Source organism: Erythrolamprus reginae, chromosome 10 (assembly GCF_031021105.1).
Source record: "Erythrolamprus reginae isolate rEryReg1 chromosome 10, rEryReg1.hap1, whole genome shotgun sequence".
NCBI lineage: Eukaryota > Metazoa > Chordata > Lepidosauria > Squamata > Dipsadidae > Erythrolamprus > Erythrolamprus reginae.
This window is the reverse complement of record NC_091959.1, coordinates 44,147,362-44,165,856: the sequence shown is the minus strand read 5'-3', so window position 1 is coordinate 44,165,856 and position 18,495 is coordinate 44,147,362. Positions and strand designations below refer to the sequence as shown.

Here is an 18,495-nt window from a genome sequence, read left to right as displayed (position 1 = left end):
GGAGGGAGAATGGAAAGAAGGAAGGGAGGGAGGGAGAATGGAAAGAAGGAAGGGAGGGAGGGAGAATGGAAAGAAGGAAGGAAGGGAGAATGGAAAGAAGGAAGGAAGGAAGGAAGGGAGAATGGAAAGAAGGAAGGAAGGAAGGGAGAATGGAAAGAAGGAAGGAAGGAAGGGAGAATGGAAAGAAGGAAGGAAAGAAGGAAGGAAGGAAGGAAGGAAAGATAAACAGACTAATAGATAATAGATGATAATAGATAATAGCTAGATAATAGGTCAGATAGATGGTAGCTAGATAATAGCTGGATGGTGGACAAATTATACACTGCTCAAAAAAATAAAGGAAACACTTAAACAACACAATATAACCCCAAGTAAATCAAACTTCTGTGAAATCAGTCCACGTAGGAAGCAACACTGATTGACCATCAATTTCACATGCTGTTGTGCACATTCAACTTTGTACAGAACAAAGTGTTCCATGAGAATGTTTCATTGATTCAGATCTAGGATGGGTTCTTTGAGGGTTCCCTTTATTTTGTTGAGCAGTATAGATTAAAGAGGTATGCTTTATTATTTTTAATAGTGGGTTTTATATGTTTTGTAATGTTTTACACTGTATTATTATGTAATGTGTTCATTTTTACTATTGTGAACCACCCTGAGTCTGCAAGGAGAAGGACAGCCTAAAAATCAAATTAAATAAATGAATAAATAAATAAAATAAATAAAGATATCATGCAGAGACAGAGATGATAGACAGGAAGGAAGGAAGGAAAGGGAGGGAGGGAGGGTGGGTGGGAGGGAGGGAGGGATAGGACAGAATAATAGCTAAATGGCAGATATATAATATATAAAAGACGATCCAGAGATAGAGATGATAGGGAGACATAAACGAGAGAGAAAGAGGGGAGGGAGGGAGGGAGGGATAGGACAGAATAATAGCTAAATAGTAGATAGATAATATATAAATAAAAGATGATCAGGAGACAGAGATGATAGGGAGACATAAACAGGAGAGAAAGAGGGGAGGGAGGGAGGGAGGAAGGGATAGGACAGAATAATAGTAGATAGATAATATATAAATAAAAGATGATCAGGAGACAGAGATGATAGGGAGACATAAACGGGAGAGAAAGAGGGGAGGAAGGGAGGAAGGGACGGAGGGAGGGAGGGACGGAGGGAGGGAGGGAGGAAGGAAGGAAGGAAGGAAGGAAGGAAGGAAGGAAGGAAGGAAGGAAGGAAGGAAGGAAGGCTTAGAGAGAGATTGAGATAGAGACTGACTGACAGGGAAGCAAACAAACATAGAAACAGGGACCAAAAAAAAAAAGACTTTGAAGGACTTGGTAAAATTTGAGCCATTAGATTTAAGAGACCAGGGGGACAAGTCTTTTTCTACAAGGCTGTTCGTAAGGCTTTTTAAGAAAAACGCTTGCTTAATTGCTACCACTTCTATCCCTGCTGCCCCAAACACTTCCCTTTCCCTTTCCTGCAAAGACATTTACCGGTAAGTCACAAAAGAATACATCGGATCCGATCGACAATAAAGGATGACAGAACCTGGAGCCCGGCCAGCTCTGAAATGATCATGCAAAAACACAGATGTCCTGGTGTTATTATTCCCCACAAATTCTGATATCTTCTGTCCTACGCAATTGGCAAGGACATTCGGCGAACTCTTAACAATTGTATTCCCCAACCCAACCCCCAACCCAAAAATTTTTTTGAACGAGCTCCGCACGGTCAGGTCACAGACAGAGAGAAACATCCTTCCTTCCACCGTTTCAGATTCTACACTCAAGGAAATTACAGATGGCGTCTTCAAAGCACAGCACCGTTGACATAAATCAAAGTGATATCCCCATTCCATATTAACTCTCAGAGGCGGGTTCCAAAATCCTCCGCGTGATGCAAGCTCAACATTTCACAAGTTGGGTTTAATGCGGCCGTTTCCCCTAAGACACCATGTTGCACTTCCAGCTTGCTTAGATATAGAAACACAGAAGATTGACAGCAGAAAAAAGACCTCCTGGTCCATCTAGTCTGCCCTTATACTATTTCCCGTATTTTATCTTAGAATGGATATATGTTTATCCCCAGGGATGTTTAAATTCCGTGACTGTGGATTTGCCAAACACGTCTGCTGGAAGTTTGTTCCAAGCATCTACGACTCTTTCAGTCAAATAATATTTTCTCCCGTTGCTTCTGATCTTTCCCCCAACTAACTTCAGATTGTGTCCCCTTGTTCTTGTGTTCACTTTCCTATTAAAAAACACTTCCCTCCTGAACTTTATTTAACCCTTTGAGGTATTTAAATGTTTCAATCATGTCCCCCCTTTCCCTTCTGTCCTCCAGACTATAGAGATGGAGTTCATGAAGTCTTTCCTGATACGTTTTATGCATAAGACCCTTCCACCGTTTTTGTAGCCCATCTTTGGATCCGTTCAGTTTGATCCACCTCTTTTTGTAGGTGAGGTCTCCAGAACTGGACACAGTATTCCAAGTGGGGTCTCACCAGCGCTCTATGCAGCGGGATCACAAGCTCCCTCTTCCTGCTTGTTATACCTCTAGCTATGCAGCCAAGCATTCTACTTGCTTTCCCTATACAGTGTTCCCTCGATTTTCGCGGGTGATGCGTTCCGAGACCGCCCGCGAAAGTTGAATTTCCGCGAAGTAGAGATGCGGAAGTAAATACACCATTTTTGGCTATGAACAGTATCACAAGCCTTCCCTTAACACTTTAAACCCCTAAACTGCAATTGCTCATTCCCTCAGCAACCATTTAGATTATTACTCATCATGTTTATTTATTAAAGTTTATTTAAAAAAATATTTATTAAAGGTGGACGAAAGTTTGGCGATGACGTATGACGTCATCGGGCGGGAAAAACCATGGTATAGGGGGGGAAACGCAAAGTATTTTTTTAATTAATATTTTTGAAAAACTGTGGTACAGCCGTTTCGCGAAGTTCAAACCCGCGAAAATCGAGGGACCACTGTATTGCACTTCCAGCTTGCTTAGATATTTGTGCAAATTTCTCCTTCTAGGTTGCTTCTGTCTTTGATTAGTGTCCAACCATTGTTTATTGTCTGTCTGTCTGTCGGTCTATTTGATTTCTATGCCGCCCTTCTCCGAGGACTCGGGGCAGCTCACAGCATATAAAATATACAATACATAAGTATCTTAGTCCAACTAACTAATTAAAAATCTTTTTTTTTTTTTAAACCAAACCATAAAAAACTACTCTTGCCCTCTGGTACTTTGGAAAATAAAAAAGAAAAGAAATCAAAGAGAAAGCTGAAAATTTATTTATTATTTGGATTTGTATGCCGCCCCTCTCCGAAGACTCTCAGAGGCAAGGGGAACGCTTCTAAATTCCCCAGCTGGGATTTGAGCAAGGTCCTTATATTTTTAAACCCCTGTAAATAAAATTACTTTGATTTGACACCATAGATATAATAAATAATAGATATAATAAATATGGGATAAATCAATAGCTGGGCGACACCAGGTAATCAGTATATTATGTTGTATTATATCCATTTTGCTTTAACACCTATTCTCTCTTATGCCTTCAAAAATTCAATGCGCTTTTATAAATACATTCTTTACTCTCAGACACCCGCCAGAATCACTCTTTGCGAGACGGGCGGCTGTAATAAATTCACTATATGAATAATTACCGCGAAAACCAGTCTTCTTTTCTACTCTATGCAGCACGCTATTTTGTTCATCCTGTGTTGTTTCTCTCGCTACGAAGACAACATCCTAAACGCCTGGAAACAAAGGCTTTGGAAGAGTTGAGCCGATCATTTTTATCTGTGTTTTCTTTCTTTTTTTAAAATAAAAAATCTTTACCGGGATTTAATTGAAATCAGAATCGACACAGCTATCCCCACAGTCCTGGTGTTGCCCTAAGGTGAAATCTGTGCTCTGGATGACCGTAGAACCCTTGTCATTACGCATTAGCCTCAGATGAAAGAGCCAACCAGCATCTCATCTTTTCGCAATCGCCTGGAGCCATGGGCTTCCTGTTGCTTAAAGTCAAATTGGCCACATTAGATAGGCATACCTACATTGTTTTACTGACCATGCGCAATGAGGAATCCCTGGCATCCTTTTGTTGGGGGTGGGTGGGTTGGCTCTACATGAGAAACAGGCCAAATGTTGCCCATAAATCCAAGACTTACTTACTTACCGTATTTTTCGGTGTACAGTGGTCCCTCGATTTTCGCGGGTTCGAACCTCGCGAAACGGCTATACCACGGTTTTTCAAAAATATTAATTAAAAAATACTTTGCTGGTTTTTTCCCTATACCACGGTTTTTCCCACCCGATGACATCATACGTCATCGCCAAACTTTCGTCCGCCTTTAATAAATATTTTTTAATAAACTTTAAGAAATAAACATGGTGAGTAATAATCTAAATAGTTTCTAAGGGAATGAGAAATTGCAGTTTAGGGGTTTAAAGTGTTAAGGGAAGGCTTGTGATACTGTTCATAGCCAAAAATAGTGTATTTACTTCCGCATCTCTACTTCGCGGAAATTTGACTTTCGCGGGCGGTCTCGGAACGCATCCCCCGCGAAAATCGAGGGAACACTGTATAAGATGCACCTTTTTCCCCCCTCAAAGAGGCTGATAATAATAATAATTTATTAGATGTGTATGCCGCCCTTCTCCGCAGACTCGGGGCGGCTCACAACAATAATAATAACAATGTGACAGTGTAGCAAATCTAATATTTAAAAGAAAACATCTAAAAACCCATACAACACAAGCACACCATACATAAAACTATATATGCCTGCGGGAGATGTCTCAATTCCCTCATGCCTGACGATATAAGTGGGTCTTAAGCAATTTATGAAAGATTGGGGGGTGGGGGCAATTCTGATCTCTGGGGGGAGTTGATTCCAGAGGGCCGGGGCCGCCACAGAGAAGGCTCTTCCCCTGGGGCCTGCCAGACGACATTGTTTAGTCGATGGGATGGGGAAAAGGCCAACTCTGTGGGACCTAATTGGCCGCTGGGATTCGTGTGGCAGAAGACGGTCCCGGAGGTAACCGTGTTACCTACGGTGTGTCTTATACTCTGAATGTAGCTTTTTGTTTCACAGCCCTAATTAGCTGCTAATGAGCTTCTGAGCTCTTACCTTGCAAGCTCTTTCACTGTTACTCTCTGCAAAGAATGTTTTCCAAGCCCTAAATCTTTGCAGGGTATTTTTTCATTACTCTAACTTGGAAAAACAGCCTATAGGCTGTTCCAACTGATGCAACGTCCTTAAAACAAGTCAAAACAACACAAGAACAAGGGGCCACAATCTGAGGTCAGTTGGGGGAAAGATCAGAAGCAACGTGAGAAAATATTATTTGACGGAAAGAGTAGTAGGTGCTTGGAACAAACTTCCAGCAGACGTGGATTGGTAAATCCACAGTCACTGAATTTAAACATGCCTGGGATCAACACAGATCCATCCTGAGATAAAATACAGGAAATAGTATAAGGGCAGACTAGATGGACCATGAGGTCTTTTTCTGCCATCATTCTTCTATGTTTCTATGTCTCAAAATGAGGCTCAGTATCGTGTGTGGCCTCCACATGCCTTATGACCGCCCTACAATGCCTGGGCATGCTCCTGATGAGGTTGTGGACGGTCTCCTGGGGGACCTCTCCTTCCCTCCATCAAACTATCCATCACAAAAGTAATACCACTTAGACTTGTATACGGTTTCACAGTGCTTTACAGCCCTCTCAAAATGGTTTACGGAGTTAGCCTCTTGCCCCTAACAATCTGGGTCCATTTTTTTTTTAATTTATTATTTTATTTTATTTTATTTTATTTTATTTTATTAATTAATTATTAGATTTGTATGCCGCCCCTCTCCGTAGACGCGGGGCGGCTCACAACACAATGAAACAGTTCATAACAAATTTAATAATTTACAATTTAAAATATTTTTTTAAAACCCATTATTAAGCAGACATACGTACAAACATACCATACATAAATTGTATAGGCCCGGGGGAGATATCTCAGTTCCCCCATGCCTGACGACAAAGGTGGGTTTTGAGGACTTTACGAAAGGCAAGGAGGGTGGGGGCAGTTCTAATCTCTGGGGGAAGCTGGTTCCAGAGAGTCGGGGCCGCCACAGAGAAGGCTCTTCCCTTGGGGCCCGCCAAACGGCATTGTTTAGTTGACGGGACCCGGAGAAGGCCCACTCTGTGGGACCTAATCGGTCGCTGGGATTCGTGCAGCAGAAGGCGGTCTCGGAGATATTCTGGTCCACCTCGGAAGGATGGAATCAACCTTGAGCTGGTCAGGATCAAACTCCTGGCAGTGGGCAGAGTCAGTCTGCAGTACTGCATTCTAACCCCTGCGCCATCGGGGATCCTAATACTACCGGTAACCGAGGTGTGTATGAATTGAAATGCCACTGAAATATGTCGACATTATTTTGAACCGTGGCTATTGTTTCCGCCCCAGGAAGCTTTCCTTCAGAAGCGAATACAATGAGGCAGATTTTACTTAATATGTTGAATGTGAAAAGCAAGGGGAACTGAAGCATGTCATTCAATAATTGCAGACTAAATATTTCAACCAAAACTGGGAAGGGCCTTTCCGTTCCAAGCACTGCGTTTTGTTTGGTTGTATACAACTTCTCCGAAGAAAAGAAACTGTCTGTCAAGCCGGCGTGTTGAATACAGAAGATTTTAAATTACCGGCTCGTGTTACTAGTAGTCTTCAAAGTACGACCGTAATGAACCCTGGGATTTCCATTGTATCTCACGACAGTCGTAAGTCAAGGCATCCCATGTGACCAATGCTATTTGATGACCTTTTTAAAAAAAAACAGTGGGAGTTAAGCGAAATGCTGCAGTCATTAACCCATTTTCTGCAATGGGCTGTTTTTCTTCCAAAAAATTATTATTATTATTATTATTATTATTATTATTATTATTATTATTATTATTATTTATTAGATTTATATGCCGCCCCTCTCTGTAGACTCGGGGCGGCTTACAGCAATGATAAAAACAATATATAATGACAAATCTAATAATTAGAATCTAAAATAACAAGAATACATTTTAAAATTCTAAAAAAAAACAAGAAACCATACATACAATCATATCATACACACACAAAAACTACATAGGCAGGGGGAGATGTTTCAGTTCCCCCACGCCTGCTGACAGAGGTGGGTTTTAAGGAGTTTACGAAAGGCAAGGAGGGTGGGAGCAGTTCTGATCTCTGGAGGGAGCTGATTCCAGAGGGTCGGAGCCACCACAGAGAAGGCTCTTCCCCTGGGTCCCGCCAAATGACATTGTTTAGTTGACGGGACACAGAGGAGACCAAGAGGCAGTCTGTTCATAGGTACCAGAATTCCTAACCTAGAAACTGCCCAGAGTCTGATATGTTGAACCTTGCTCAGAGGAATAGCACATTTTTTTTGGTGGAAGTCTTCTGAATTTTAACCCTCTAGACATAAGACGGGCTACAAAAATGGTGGAAGGTCTTAAGCATAAAACTTTATCAGGAAAGACTTCATGAACTCAATCTGCATAGTATGGAGGACAGAAGGGAAAGGGGTGGGCACGTTCGAAACATTTAAATATGTTAAAGGGTTAAATAACGTAAATAATTCCCTCAACACTGTCAGACTTTCTACTAAATCTGCACTTCTATTCTACTAGTTTTTCTCATCATTCCTATCACCCAATTCCTCCCATGTTGACTGTATGACTGTAACTTGTTGCTTATATCCTAAGATTTTTATTAATATTGCTTCTTCATTGCTTATTTGACCCCTATGACAATCATTAATTGTCGTGATTCTTGACAAATGTATATTTTCTTTTATGTACGCTGAGAGCATATGCACCAAGACAAATTCCTTGTGTGTCCAATCACACTTGGCCAATAAAATTCTATTCTATTCGGTTCAGGAGAGAAGTGTTTTTAATAGGAAAGTGAACACAAGAACAAGGGAACACAATCTGAGGTTAGTTGGGGGAAAGATCAGAAGCAAAGTGAGAAAATATTATTTGACTGAAATAGGCGTTGATATGCTTACCTGAACGCCTCTTCTCGTACGGTGAGTGGGTACAGCAGTCACATGGGTTTGCTCTGTCCAATCCGGTGGAACTGAGCCTAGTATTAAAAAAGACTGCTGGATCCGCCCCTTCCCCAGAATTCGCGAATCCGTAGACTAGGCTCAGTAGTGAAGCTCTTTAAAGTTCAACTCCCGTGTTAAAAGAAGTTAGAATAGAAAGTGAAGAAGACCACACAAAGGGAGGGAAGTGACTGCTGTACCCACTCACCGTACGAGAAGAGGCGTTCAGGTAAGCATATCAACGCCTATTCTCCGTACTGAAGGAGTGGGTCCAGCAGTCACATGGGACATACCCAATAGATAGGTCCCTAGGGTGGGAGTACATGGCTATCGTGAGAGATAACGGATTGGAGTACTCTTCTGCCGAAGGCAGCGTCCGCTGATGCGTACGAATCAATTTTGTAGTGCTTTATGAAGGAATTTGGTGAGGCCCAAGTGGCTGCTTTGCAGACTTCTTCCAACGGAGCCTGAGTTGCTCAAGTGGCAGATGTGGCAGCACTTCTGGTGGAGTGCGCTGTAATATTCCTTGGAATGGAAAGGGAAGCTGTCTCGTAGGCCTTAGAGATGGTCCCTCTGATCCAACGGCCTATTACTGTGGAAGACACTCTAGATCCTCGGGATCTGGGGTGGTAAGCCCCGAAGAGTGCTTCTGACCTTCCTATGGGTCCTGTGCGTTGGATATAGATCTTTAGCGCCCTAGTGAAAACCAGGATGTGCCATCTAATTGCCAGGGGATGCTCTCGTTGGAGACAGAAGGAAGGTAAGACGATATCCTGAGATCTGTGGAACATGGAACTGACCTTTGGGAGAAAGGTGGGGTCCAGTCGCAGAACCACCTTGTCCTGGTGGAACTGACAGAGGTCCTGTCTGGTAGAAAGGGCTGCCAATTCAGACATGCGTCGGGCAGATGTAATCGCCACCAGGAATGCTACCTTGAAGGATAGGTACCTGAGGGACGCAGACTTCAGGGGTTCGTAAGGTGCCTGAGTAAGGGAGTGGAGAACCCGTGGCAAGTCCCAGGTAGGATATCTGTGGATCTTGGAAGGCCTGAGGTTGGCCACTCCTCTTAGGAATTCTTGGATTTCCGGGAAGGAGCGTAGGGGCTGCCTGGGAGGCCCCGCCAGGACGGAAGAAATGACTGCCAGGTGACGCCGGATGGTGCTGGTAAAGAGGCCTTGGTGGAAAACCTTTCATGAGGAAGGCGATTATCCTGTGTATGGAAGGACACAGGGGAGATAAGCCCTCCTGTGAGCACCATTGATGGAATTTGGACCAAGTATGGTCGTAGATCCGATTGGTAGACCCCCATCTGGACTACAGGATGACTTCCACTGTGTCCGGGTCATTCCCTCGCAGGTCTAGGTCCCTCCGGATAATAGCCAGGCGGTGAGGTGGAACCACTCCGGGTCCGGATGGAAGGGGGCCCCTTGCCGCAACATCTCCTCCGAAACGGGGAGTCGCCAGGGGTCCTGGATGGACAGTTGTTGGAGGTCCGCGAACCATGGCCTGCGAGGCCAGTGAGGGGCTATCAGGATTACCCGGCTTTTTCCAGAAGAATTTTGTGGATCACGTCTGACAGAATTGAAATTGGAGGGAGGGCATACAGAAGACCCGGAGGCCAAGGACTCCTGAGAGCATTTATTGCCTCTGCTCCCGGAGACGGGAACCTGGAGATGAAGCGAGGGAGCTGGGCATTGGCTTTGGTCGCAAACAGATCTAACACTGGGTGGCCGAACCTGAGGCAGATTAGGTGGAACAGTGACTGATGGAGGTTCCACTCGCCTGGGTCTATGGTCGCTCGCGAGAGCCAGTCCGCTTGGACGTTTAGGCTCCCCGAGATGTGATCGGCTAGAAGCGACTGGAGATGTTTCTCTGCCCAGAGGCCTAACTTCAGGGCCTCCCTCATGAGATCCTTGGATCTTGTGCCTCCCTGTCTGCAAATATGGCTATTGGTGGCTATATTGTCCGTGAGGACCAACACATGCTGATTGGAGATGTGAGATTGGGATTGTTTTAGAGCTAGAGACACGGCTCGTAATTCTAGTCAATTGATGGGCCTGGAAGCCTCCTCCGGTGACCCTGTGCCCTGAGCTAAAAGACCTTGGGCGAGGGCTCCCCAGCCCGAGAGGCTGGCATCTGTGGTGACTACAAACTGGTCGGGGCACCGGAAGGGAGATCCCTTTGCTAGGGCTGGAGACGACCACCACTTGAGGGATCTGCGAACCGCAGAAGAATGGAAATGCGGCGATTTGAGTTGCTGTGGCCCGATCTCTGAAACGGTAACAGAAGCCACTGTAGTTCCCTGGCGTGAAGGCGGGCCCAGGGGACAATACCAATACATGACACCATTTTACCCAAAAGGGAAGATAGGGTGGCAATGGAGGCAGATTGTTGGGGCATAATGCGAGCAATGAGACCCCAAAAAACTACGTTTTCTCTCAGTGGAGAGGAAAACCTGGGCTAACTCAGAATTAATGATAGTTCCCAGATGCAGAATGGAAGTGGAAGGATCCAGGTGGCTCTTTTTGAAATTTATGGAGAAACCATGATTCTGTAGAACCGACATGGTAAGGGAGAGGTCTGCAGCCACTCCAGTTCTGGAATTCCCATGAATTTAAATGTCATCTAAATAACATAAGATATGAATGGGAGAGGCTCGGGAATGAGCCGTCAAGGATCCCAAGAGTTTAGTGAGGACTCTGGGAGCTGAGGAGAGCCCAAATGGCATAGCCCTATACTGGAAGTGCCTGCCTTGAAAGGCGAAGCGCAAAAATTTCCTATGGGCCTTGGCAATGGGAAGATGGAGGAAGGCCTCCGTGAGATCCAGAGACACCATAAAGTCTCCCCGATGAAGGGCTGCTAGGATGGAAGATAAGGAATGCGTTTGAATTTCCTATATTTTATGAACCGGTTCAATTTCTTTAGGTCCAAAAAGGCTCTCCGGCCTCCAGAGGTCTTAGGGACCATGAAGAGGATGGAATAGAAGCCAGAACCTCTCCGGAGAGAGGGGACCGGTTGAATAGCTCTAATAGCCAACAAAAGGGAAATAGCCTCCTCCATTCGGAAACTATCTGAAGGGAGGCTGGGAGAAGAACAAGAAACAAGCGGTTAGGGGGAGAAGAATGAACTCTAATCTTAGGCCCCTGTTCACAGTGTCAATGACCCAGGGGTCCTTACAAGAACGGTGCCAGGCGGAAGAGAACCAGGCTAGGCAACCGCCTATGGGGAAAAAGGAGTACTTACCATCTGGCTCTTTTGGAAGCCCTGGTAGAGGAGGATCCTCTCTGATAACGGGAACCTCTGCCCCTGGTGGTTCTAGAATGGGATCGAAACCGAGGGGAATATTGACCTGGACTCCTTTGAAGGGTGAAGCCCTGATCCTGTTGCCGTCCTGTGCGCCGAAAGGGCTGCGGCTTAGGGGCCTTCTTGGTGGTGGGTCCTAAGACCTTTTTCTTGTCTGTGGTCTCTGTAAGGAGAGGATCCAGGAGGTCTCCGAAGAGCAAGTTGCGTTTCAGCGGACCCATGGCTAGCTGCCACTTTTGTCTTACTCCCGCCTGCCAAGGGCGGAGCCACAGAAGTCTTCTGGCCGTTGTTGAGGCTGCTACTGACCTGGCTGCAAATCTTGAAGATTGGAAGGTAGCATCTGCTACGTATTGGGCAGCTGCGAAGACTTTGTTGAAATCCTGTTGGCCCCTTAGATCATCTGGAGGCAGGTGAGATTGGAGCTGACGGAGCCACAAGAGCATAGCTCTGGAGAAGAAGGATGCCGCTGCAGCACTCTTAATGGCCCATGAATCTGCGAAGAGGCTTCTTTTGAGCATCTGCTCAAGGCGTTTGTCCTCCGGCCGGAGGACCTCCTCTGCTTCGCCAGGCATGGCGGCCGTTGAGTGGAGCGTTTTCACTGGCTCATCTGGCCTAGGACATGTTAGGAGCTCCTCATAGGAGGGAGAAAGCTTGTAAAGCTTCTTGTCCTTGGAAGTGGGAGTGAGGCGAGCAGTTGGGTGGTCCCACTGTTTGAGCAAGGCATCCTTAAATAATTTGGGCATAGGAATTACCTCATTGTCTTCCTGTTCTTCCATGAAGTAAGGAAGATTTTCCTCCGGAGGGTCTGAAGGAGTAGTAGCCTGTTTTTCCTGTCCGGCTAGCCCCGTGGATACTCTTGCTTTAAGCAGAAGAGATTTGAAAAGCTGAGAAGGGAAGATAGCAGCTGGGGCTGGAATCTTGATCTGGGATTCCTCGTCTTCCGACAGCCCTTGAAAGGGGTCATCATCCTCTGCTGCATTCACGTCCTCATCCTCTTCCTGAGAGGAGTCAGAGACCTCCATGAATGGGGCTCTGTAGGAAGGAGCAGAACTCACGGGACGGGAGGAGCGTGGGAGGGGATGAGACAAAGAAGACACATGGAAAGATGAGAGTTTAGCGTCCATGGTGTTAGTCAAAATAGTCAAGATAGACTGAAACTCCGGAGGCAAGGAAGAAACATCAGCCGGAAAGGAAGGAGGATCCCTGAAGGCCTGAGCAGATTCTGGCTGGGAAGGATCCTCAGTAATATCTGGCTCCTCTGGACCTAAACCCCATAGGTTAGGTTGGGGTGGATTTAGGTTTGGCTCATCCAGGGATAACACAGGAACCCCAGAGGGAGGCAGGTTAGAGGCCTCCGGGAGGGGTGTATTGGTATGCACTTGGACCTGCACTTTAAAACGTTTGGCTGATTTATCATGTAATTTTTGTAGGGCTAGGTCCCTTCTCTTCTCAGCCCTGGTGGGCCCGGCTAAGGAATGGGCGCCAGAGGAAGAGGAGGAATAGGCCTGGGGAACTTCAGTAGAATTAACAGTAGGCCTAACCTCTTTGGGACTCTTAGTAGTGCCTCTCTTGGGAAAAGAAGCCATAGTCTGAAACAAATTACAGAGGACAAGGCTTGAGCCAATAAAATAGGGGGGAGAAGAATTTTTTGTGAGCTTTCCCAAGAGGAGAGGTGACCCTGCTCCTAGGCCCAGGAGCAGCTGCGCCTTAAGGGGCAATCCTGGACGGTACCAGAGAGTTCGTGTCCCTAAGTGCAGCGTGGCAGGCCTCACAAACTTAACTTTAAGAAAAACCAAGGCACAACTGGTTGGAGGCCACTTCCGTGGAGAATAGGTTCGAGGGAACTCGAACGACGACTCCAAGGGTCAGGCGGCGGGCTGGAAGCACTAATGGCCGACCTCTTAGGGCAGAACCGAAAGTGCAATTACTGGGCGCGAGGGCCTTTGGCGCCAAAAACAAACGCTCCGTTAATTTATGATCGGAGACACTAAGCCCGGGAGACAATTCAAGTCCCACACCGCGGGAGGTAATTAGCCCTTAATAGTTTGTTTATTTTAGTTAAAGAAGGCTTGCTCTCGGCGGGACCTCCAGACCGTAATAGTAAAATAACGGCCGCGGCAGCAGCACGGAGGGAAAAACCGCGGGGGCTGAGCCGCTAACTTCTCCCCCAACTCAAAGCCCAGGAGGGCTGAGTGGAATCCCCAGCCGGCAAGCTTAATACAGTAATGGAAAATTCTTACTGGATTTGAAGAGAGATCGAAGGGAAGGTGTTTTGGGAGGAACGAGCATTCACACACATCCGAAGGAATGCGAACTGAGCGAATTCTGGGGAAGGGGCGGATCCAGCAGTCTTTTTTAATACTAGGCTCAGTTCCACCGGATTGGACAGAGCAAACCCATGTGACTGCTGGACCCACTCCTTCAGTACGGAGAATAGCAATAGATGCTTGGAACAAAATTCCAGCAGACGTGGTTGGTATATCCACAGTCACTGAATTTAAACATGCCTGGGATAAACATAGATCCATCCTTAGATAAAATACAGGAAATATTATAAGGGCAGACTAGATTGACCACAGGGCCTTTTCCTGCCATCTTCTATGTTTCTATGTAAGTCTTCCAAAGGTTTAAAAAGACAAATGGATTGGCAGGAAATGTTCAAAGGAAGGGAGTGAATTCGGTGTTGGGAATGCACAGCTTTTAAGTCAAAAAGGTTAATTTCTCCTTTTTGCTATCTGTCAAGTATTTTTTTTTTAAATTTATTAATTTGAGTGCCTATGTGGGTGTTACAGGATTTATATGCCACTCCAATCAACGTAACTCTGAGTGATGTACATTCCGCAAACCAGTAATTGGATTGAAGCACAATTACAGCTAAGACGGAGCAAAACCAATTAAGATAAAAACAAACAAAACAATCGCTATTGAAATCACTAATTCTCTAATATTCCTTGGTGCCCCAAATTTCAGGAGCCTGTTCCAAATATTCTTGCCATTCCCCCTTGGTCCTTCAGAAGAGCTGGGTTTTAATGCATGTACGGCTCTTTCAAATGCTAACCAGGAAGTGCATCGCCTTAATTCATAGAAACATAGAAACATAGAAGATTGATGGCAGAAAAAGACTTCATGGTTCATCTAGTCTGCCCTTGTATTTTAGGCATTTCAGGACAGGACAGGACAGGACCAGAATAGAATGGAATAGAATAACAAGAATAAAATAATAAGAATAGAATAACAAGAATAGAATAGGACATAGGGCAGGGCAGGGCAGAATAGAAATAAGGAATAGAATAGAATAGAATAGAATAAAGAAGGGAAGAAGGAAGAAGAATAGGATAGGTTAGGTTAGGATAGGTTATCCAAAAATACAATTAGAAATTAGAATAGAATAGAATAGAATAGAGTAACAGTGGAAGGGGCCTTGGAGGTCTTCTAGTCCAACCCCCTGCTTTGGCAGGAAACCCTACACCACTTCAGACAGATGGTTTATTATTTATTTTATTTATTTTATTTATTAGATTTGTATGCCGCCCCTCTCCGAAGACTCGGGGCGGCTAACAACAGTATAAAAAGACAATGCAAACAAATCTAATATTAAAAATAATCTTAAAAACCCCAATTTAAAGAACCACTCATAGATACAAGCATACCATGTATAAATTCTATAAGCCTAGGGGGAAGGGAAATTTCAATTCCCCCATGCCTGACGACAGAGGTGGGTTTTAAGGAGCTTGCGAAAGGCAAGGAGGGTGGGGGCAACTGGCAGCTGGTTCCAGAGGGCCGGGGCCACCACAGAGAAGGCTCTTCTCCTGGGTCCTGCCAAACGACATTGCTTAGTCGACGGGATCTGGAGAAGGCCAACTCTGTGGGACCTAACCGGTCGCTGGGATTCGTGCGGCAGAAGGCGGTCCCGGAGATATTCTGGTCCAATGCCATGAAGGGCTTATCCAACATCTTCTTAAAGACTTCCAGTGTTGGAGCATTCACAACTTCTGGAGGCAAGCTGTTCCACTAATTAATTGTTATAACTCTCAGGAAATTTCTCCTTAGTGTTAAGTTTGCATCTCTCCATTGCTTCTTGTTCTCAGGTGTTTGGGAGAATAGCTCGATTCCCTCTTTTTTTGTGGCAACCCCCTTGTAAATATCTCAACCCCCTGAGATATCGGAAGACTACTATCGTGTCTCCCCTAGTCCTCCTTTTCATTCAACTAGACCCGCCCAGTTCCAGACGGAATTGGTAGCTCCCAGAATTCCCAGTCCTAAGTCTAGCTTGGCACAATTTCCTTATCGGCTTTAACTCCCGTTCCCCCCTTTTTTTGGTGGGAAGCGACGTTCTTTTCGGATTTGTTTCCAGCTCTCTGCTCTTCAATAATAATAATAATAATAATAATAATAATAATAATAATAATAATAATAATAATAATAATTTATTAGATTTGTATGCCGCCCCTCTCCGAAGACTCGGGGCGGCTCACAATGTTTCCATATGTAAAATAATGCACTTGGGGAAGAGGAATCCTCAATCTGAGTATTGCATTAGCAGTTCTGTGTTAGCAAAAACCTCAGAAGTAAAGGATTTAGGGGTAGTGATTTCTGACAGTCTCAAAATGGGTGAGCAGTGTGGTCGGGCGGTAGGAAAAGCAAGTAGGATGCTTGGCTGCATAGCTAGAGGTATAACAAGCAGGAAGAGGGAGATTGTGATCCCCTTATATAGAGCGCTGGTGAGACCACATTTGGAGTACTGTGTTCAGTTCTGGAGACCTCACCTCCAAAAAGCTATTGACAAAATAGAACGGGTCCAAAGACGGGCTACAAGAATGGTGGAAGGTCTTAAGCATAAAACGTATCAGGAAAGACTCAATGAACTCAATCTGTATAGTCTGGAGGACAGAAGGAAAAGGGGGGACATGATCGAAACATTTAAATATGTTAAAGGGTTAAATAAGGTTCAGGAGGGAAGTGTTTTTAATAGGAAAGTGAACACAAGAACAAGGGGACACAATCTGAAGTTAGTTGGGGGAAAGATCAAAAGCAACGTGAGGAAATATTATTTCACTGAAAGAGTAGTAGATCCTTGGAACAAACTTCCAGCAGACGTGGTTGGTAAATCCACAGTCACTGAATTTAAACATGCCTGGGATAAACATAGATCCATCCTAAGATAAAACACAGGAAATAGTTTAAGGGCAGACTAGATGGACCAGGAGGTCTTTTTCTGCCGTCAGTCTTCTATGTTTCTATGTTTCAAATAGACAGCAGCGATGCTCCCGTTGGGAATAATGCGGTGTCAGTTCAGTCCCTGCCTTCCCTTTCAGCCTGTAACGCGTTATAAACGAGCTCCAGAAGATGGGGGAATTCTCTAGAGCTTTAGATGTAGGAAGGAGGCTGGAGGTTGGCACTTTCCCTGTGAATAAAAGGCTCTTTCAAGGCTCTTCAGACGCGAGCTCCAGAATTGCTTTCCATAAGGTATTACGGCTGTCTCCTATATAAATATCTTCACAGACAGTAAATCCTTAGCAAATATGCCTCCAGCTAGTGACACATTCTGATATTGGCAGAAGGGAAACTAGGGTTTTTAGAGGATTGTACAGTATCGCCGTAAAAGCTGCTACAGATTTTTCCTTGGACTCCTGGCTCCTGTTTGGAAGGCAGATGGCGCTGTGGGCAAGAAGGCTGCTCCACGGCTACGTCCTGTTTGCCACTCCTGGGGAAGGAGACTCACTGATACAGTGGCACCTCTACTTCCGAACTTAATTCATTCAGTGACCAGGTTTGTAAGTAGAAAAGTTTGTAAGAAGAAGCAATTTTCCCCATCGGAATCCATGTAAAAGCAAATAATGCATGCGATTGGGGAAACCACAGGGAGGGGGGAGGCCCTGTTTCCTCCCAGGAGATTCCTAGAGAGGCCCCACGGAGGCTTCTCCCTGCCTTTTCTGGCCCTATTTCCTCCCAGGAGATTCCTAGAGAGGCCCCCACAGACGCTTCTCCCAGCCTTTTCTGGCCCTGTTTCCTCCCAGGAGATTCCTAAAGAGGCCCCCACGGAGGCTTCCCCCAGCCTTTTCTGGCCCTGTTTCCTCCCAGGAGATTTCTAGAGAGGACCCACGGAGGCTTCTCCCCACCTTTTCCGGCCTTGTTTCCTTCCAGGAGATTCCTAGAGAGGCCCCACGGAGGCTTCTTCCCACCTTTTCCGACAGTGTTTCCTCCCAGGAGATTCCTAGAGAGGCCCTCACAGAGGCTTCTCCCTGCCTTTTCCGGCCCTGTTTCCTCCCAGGAGATTCCTAGAGAGGCCCCAGGGAGGCTTCTCCCCGCCTTTTCCGGTTACAGTTTTGGAGGCTCGGGTTTGTAAGTGGAAAATGGTTCTTGAGAAGAGGCAAAAAAAATCTTGAACACCCAGTTCTTATCTAAAAATGTTCATAAGTAGAGTCGTTTGTATGTAGAGGTACCACTGTACCTGAAGAGCAGACAAGGATCTATGGATGGAAATTGATCAAGGAGAGTTTCAACCTGGAAATAAGGAGAATTTTTCAGAAAGTGGGAGCAATCAAACCAATGGAACAGAAGTTGTGGGTGCTCCATCACTGGAGTTTTTCCAAAAGAAACTGGACAGTCCATTGTCAAAAATGGCATAGGGTCTCCTGCTTCAGCAGGGGGTTGCACTAGATGACCTAAGAGGTTCCTTCCATCTGTTATTCTGTTTGGTTTGGTAGTAGCAGTGCCTCAGATAGAAAGCCCCTACAGAGAGTGGTAAGGACAACCAAGAAGATTATAGGAAGCTCGCTTCCCATTATTCAGGATCCTGCTTATAAGCGCTATGTGCTTAGAGTTCTCCAGAAATGCCTGGAGAGAGGAAAACTTTACCTTTAATTTATTTTTTTATTTATTAGATTTGTATGCCGGAGACTCGGAGCGGTCACAACAGGAAATGCCCTGCACCTGGGCATATCAGAGATGAAATGAAGACTTATTTACTTACTTACTTACTTACTTACTTACTTACTTACTTACTTACTTACTTACTTACTTACTTACTTACTTACTTACTGGATTTGTATGCCGCCCCTCTCCGGAGACTCGGGGCA

At 45.2% G+C, this 18,495-nt stretch overlaps 2 protein-coding genes across 2 annotated transcripts in view; both read right to left on the bottom strand.

The window, feature by feature from the left end:
* The window catches only part of LOC139172784 (mediator of RNA polymerase II transcription subunit 13-like), a 50,816-nt gene extending 38,276 nt beyond the window's left edge, over positions 1-12,540 (bottom strand). Inside the window, 1 exon segment of the mRNA XM_070762005.1 lies at positions 12,362-12,540. Within this exon segment, the coding sequence (XP_070618106.1) occupies positions 12,362-12,540 (179 nt within the window).
* A 5,339-nt stretch (positions 12,541-17,879) lies between these two features.
* LOC139173346 (mediator of RNA polymerase II transcription subunit 13-like) overlaps positions 17,880-18,495 on the bottom strand; it is a 94,749-nt gene continuing 94,133 nt past the window's right edge. Inside the window, exon 3 of the mRNA XM_070763086.1 lies at positions 17,880-17,920. Coding sequence (XP_070619187.1) covers positions 17,916-17,920 — 5 coding nt within the window. The 3' untranslated portion in view covers positions 17,880-17,915. The remainder of the gene's footprint in view (positions 17,921-18,495) is intronic.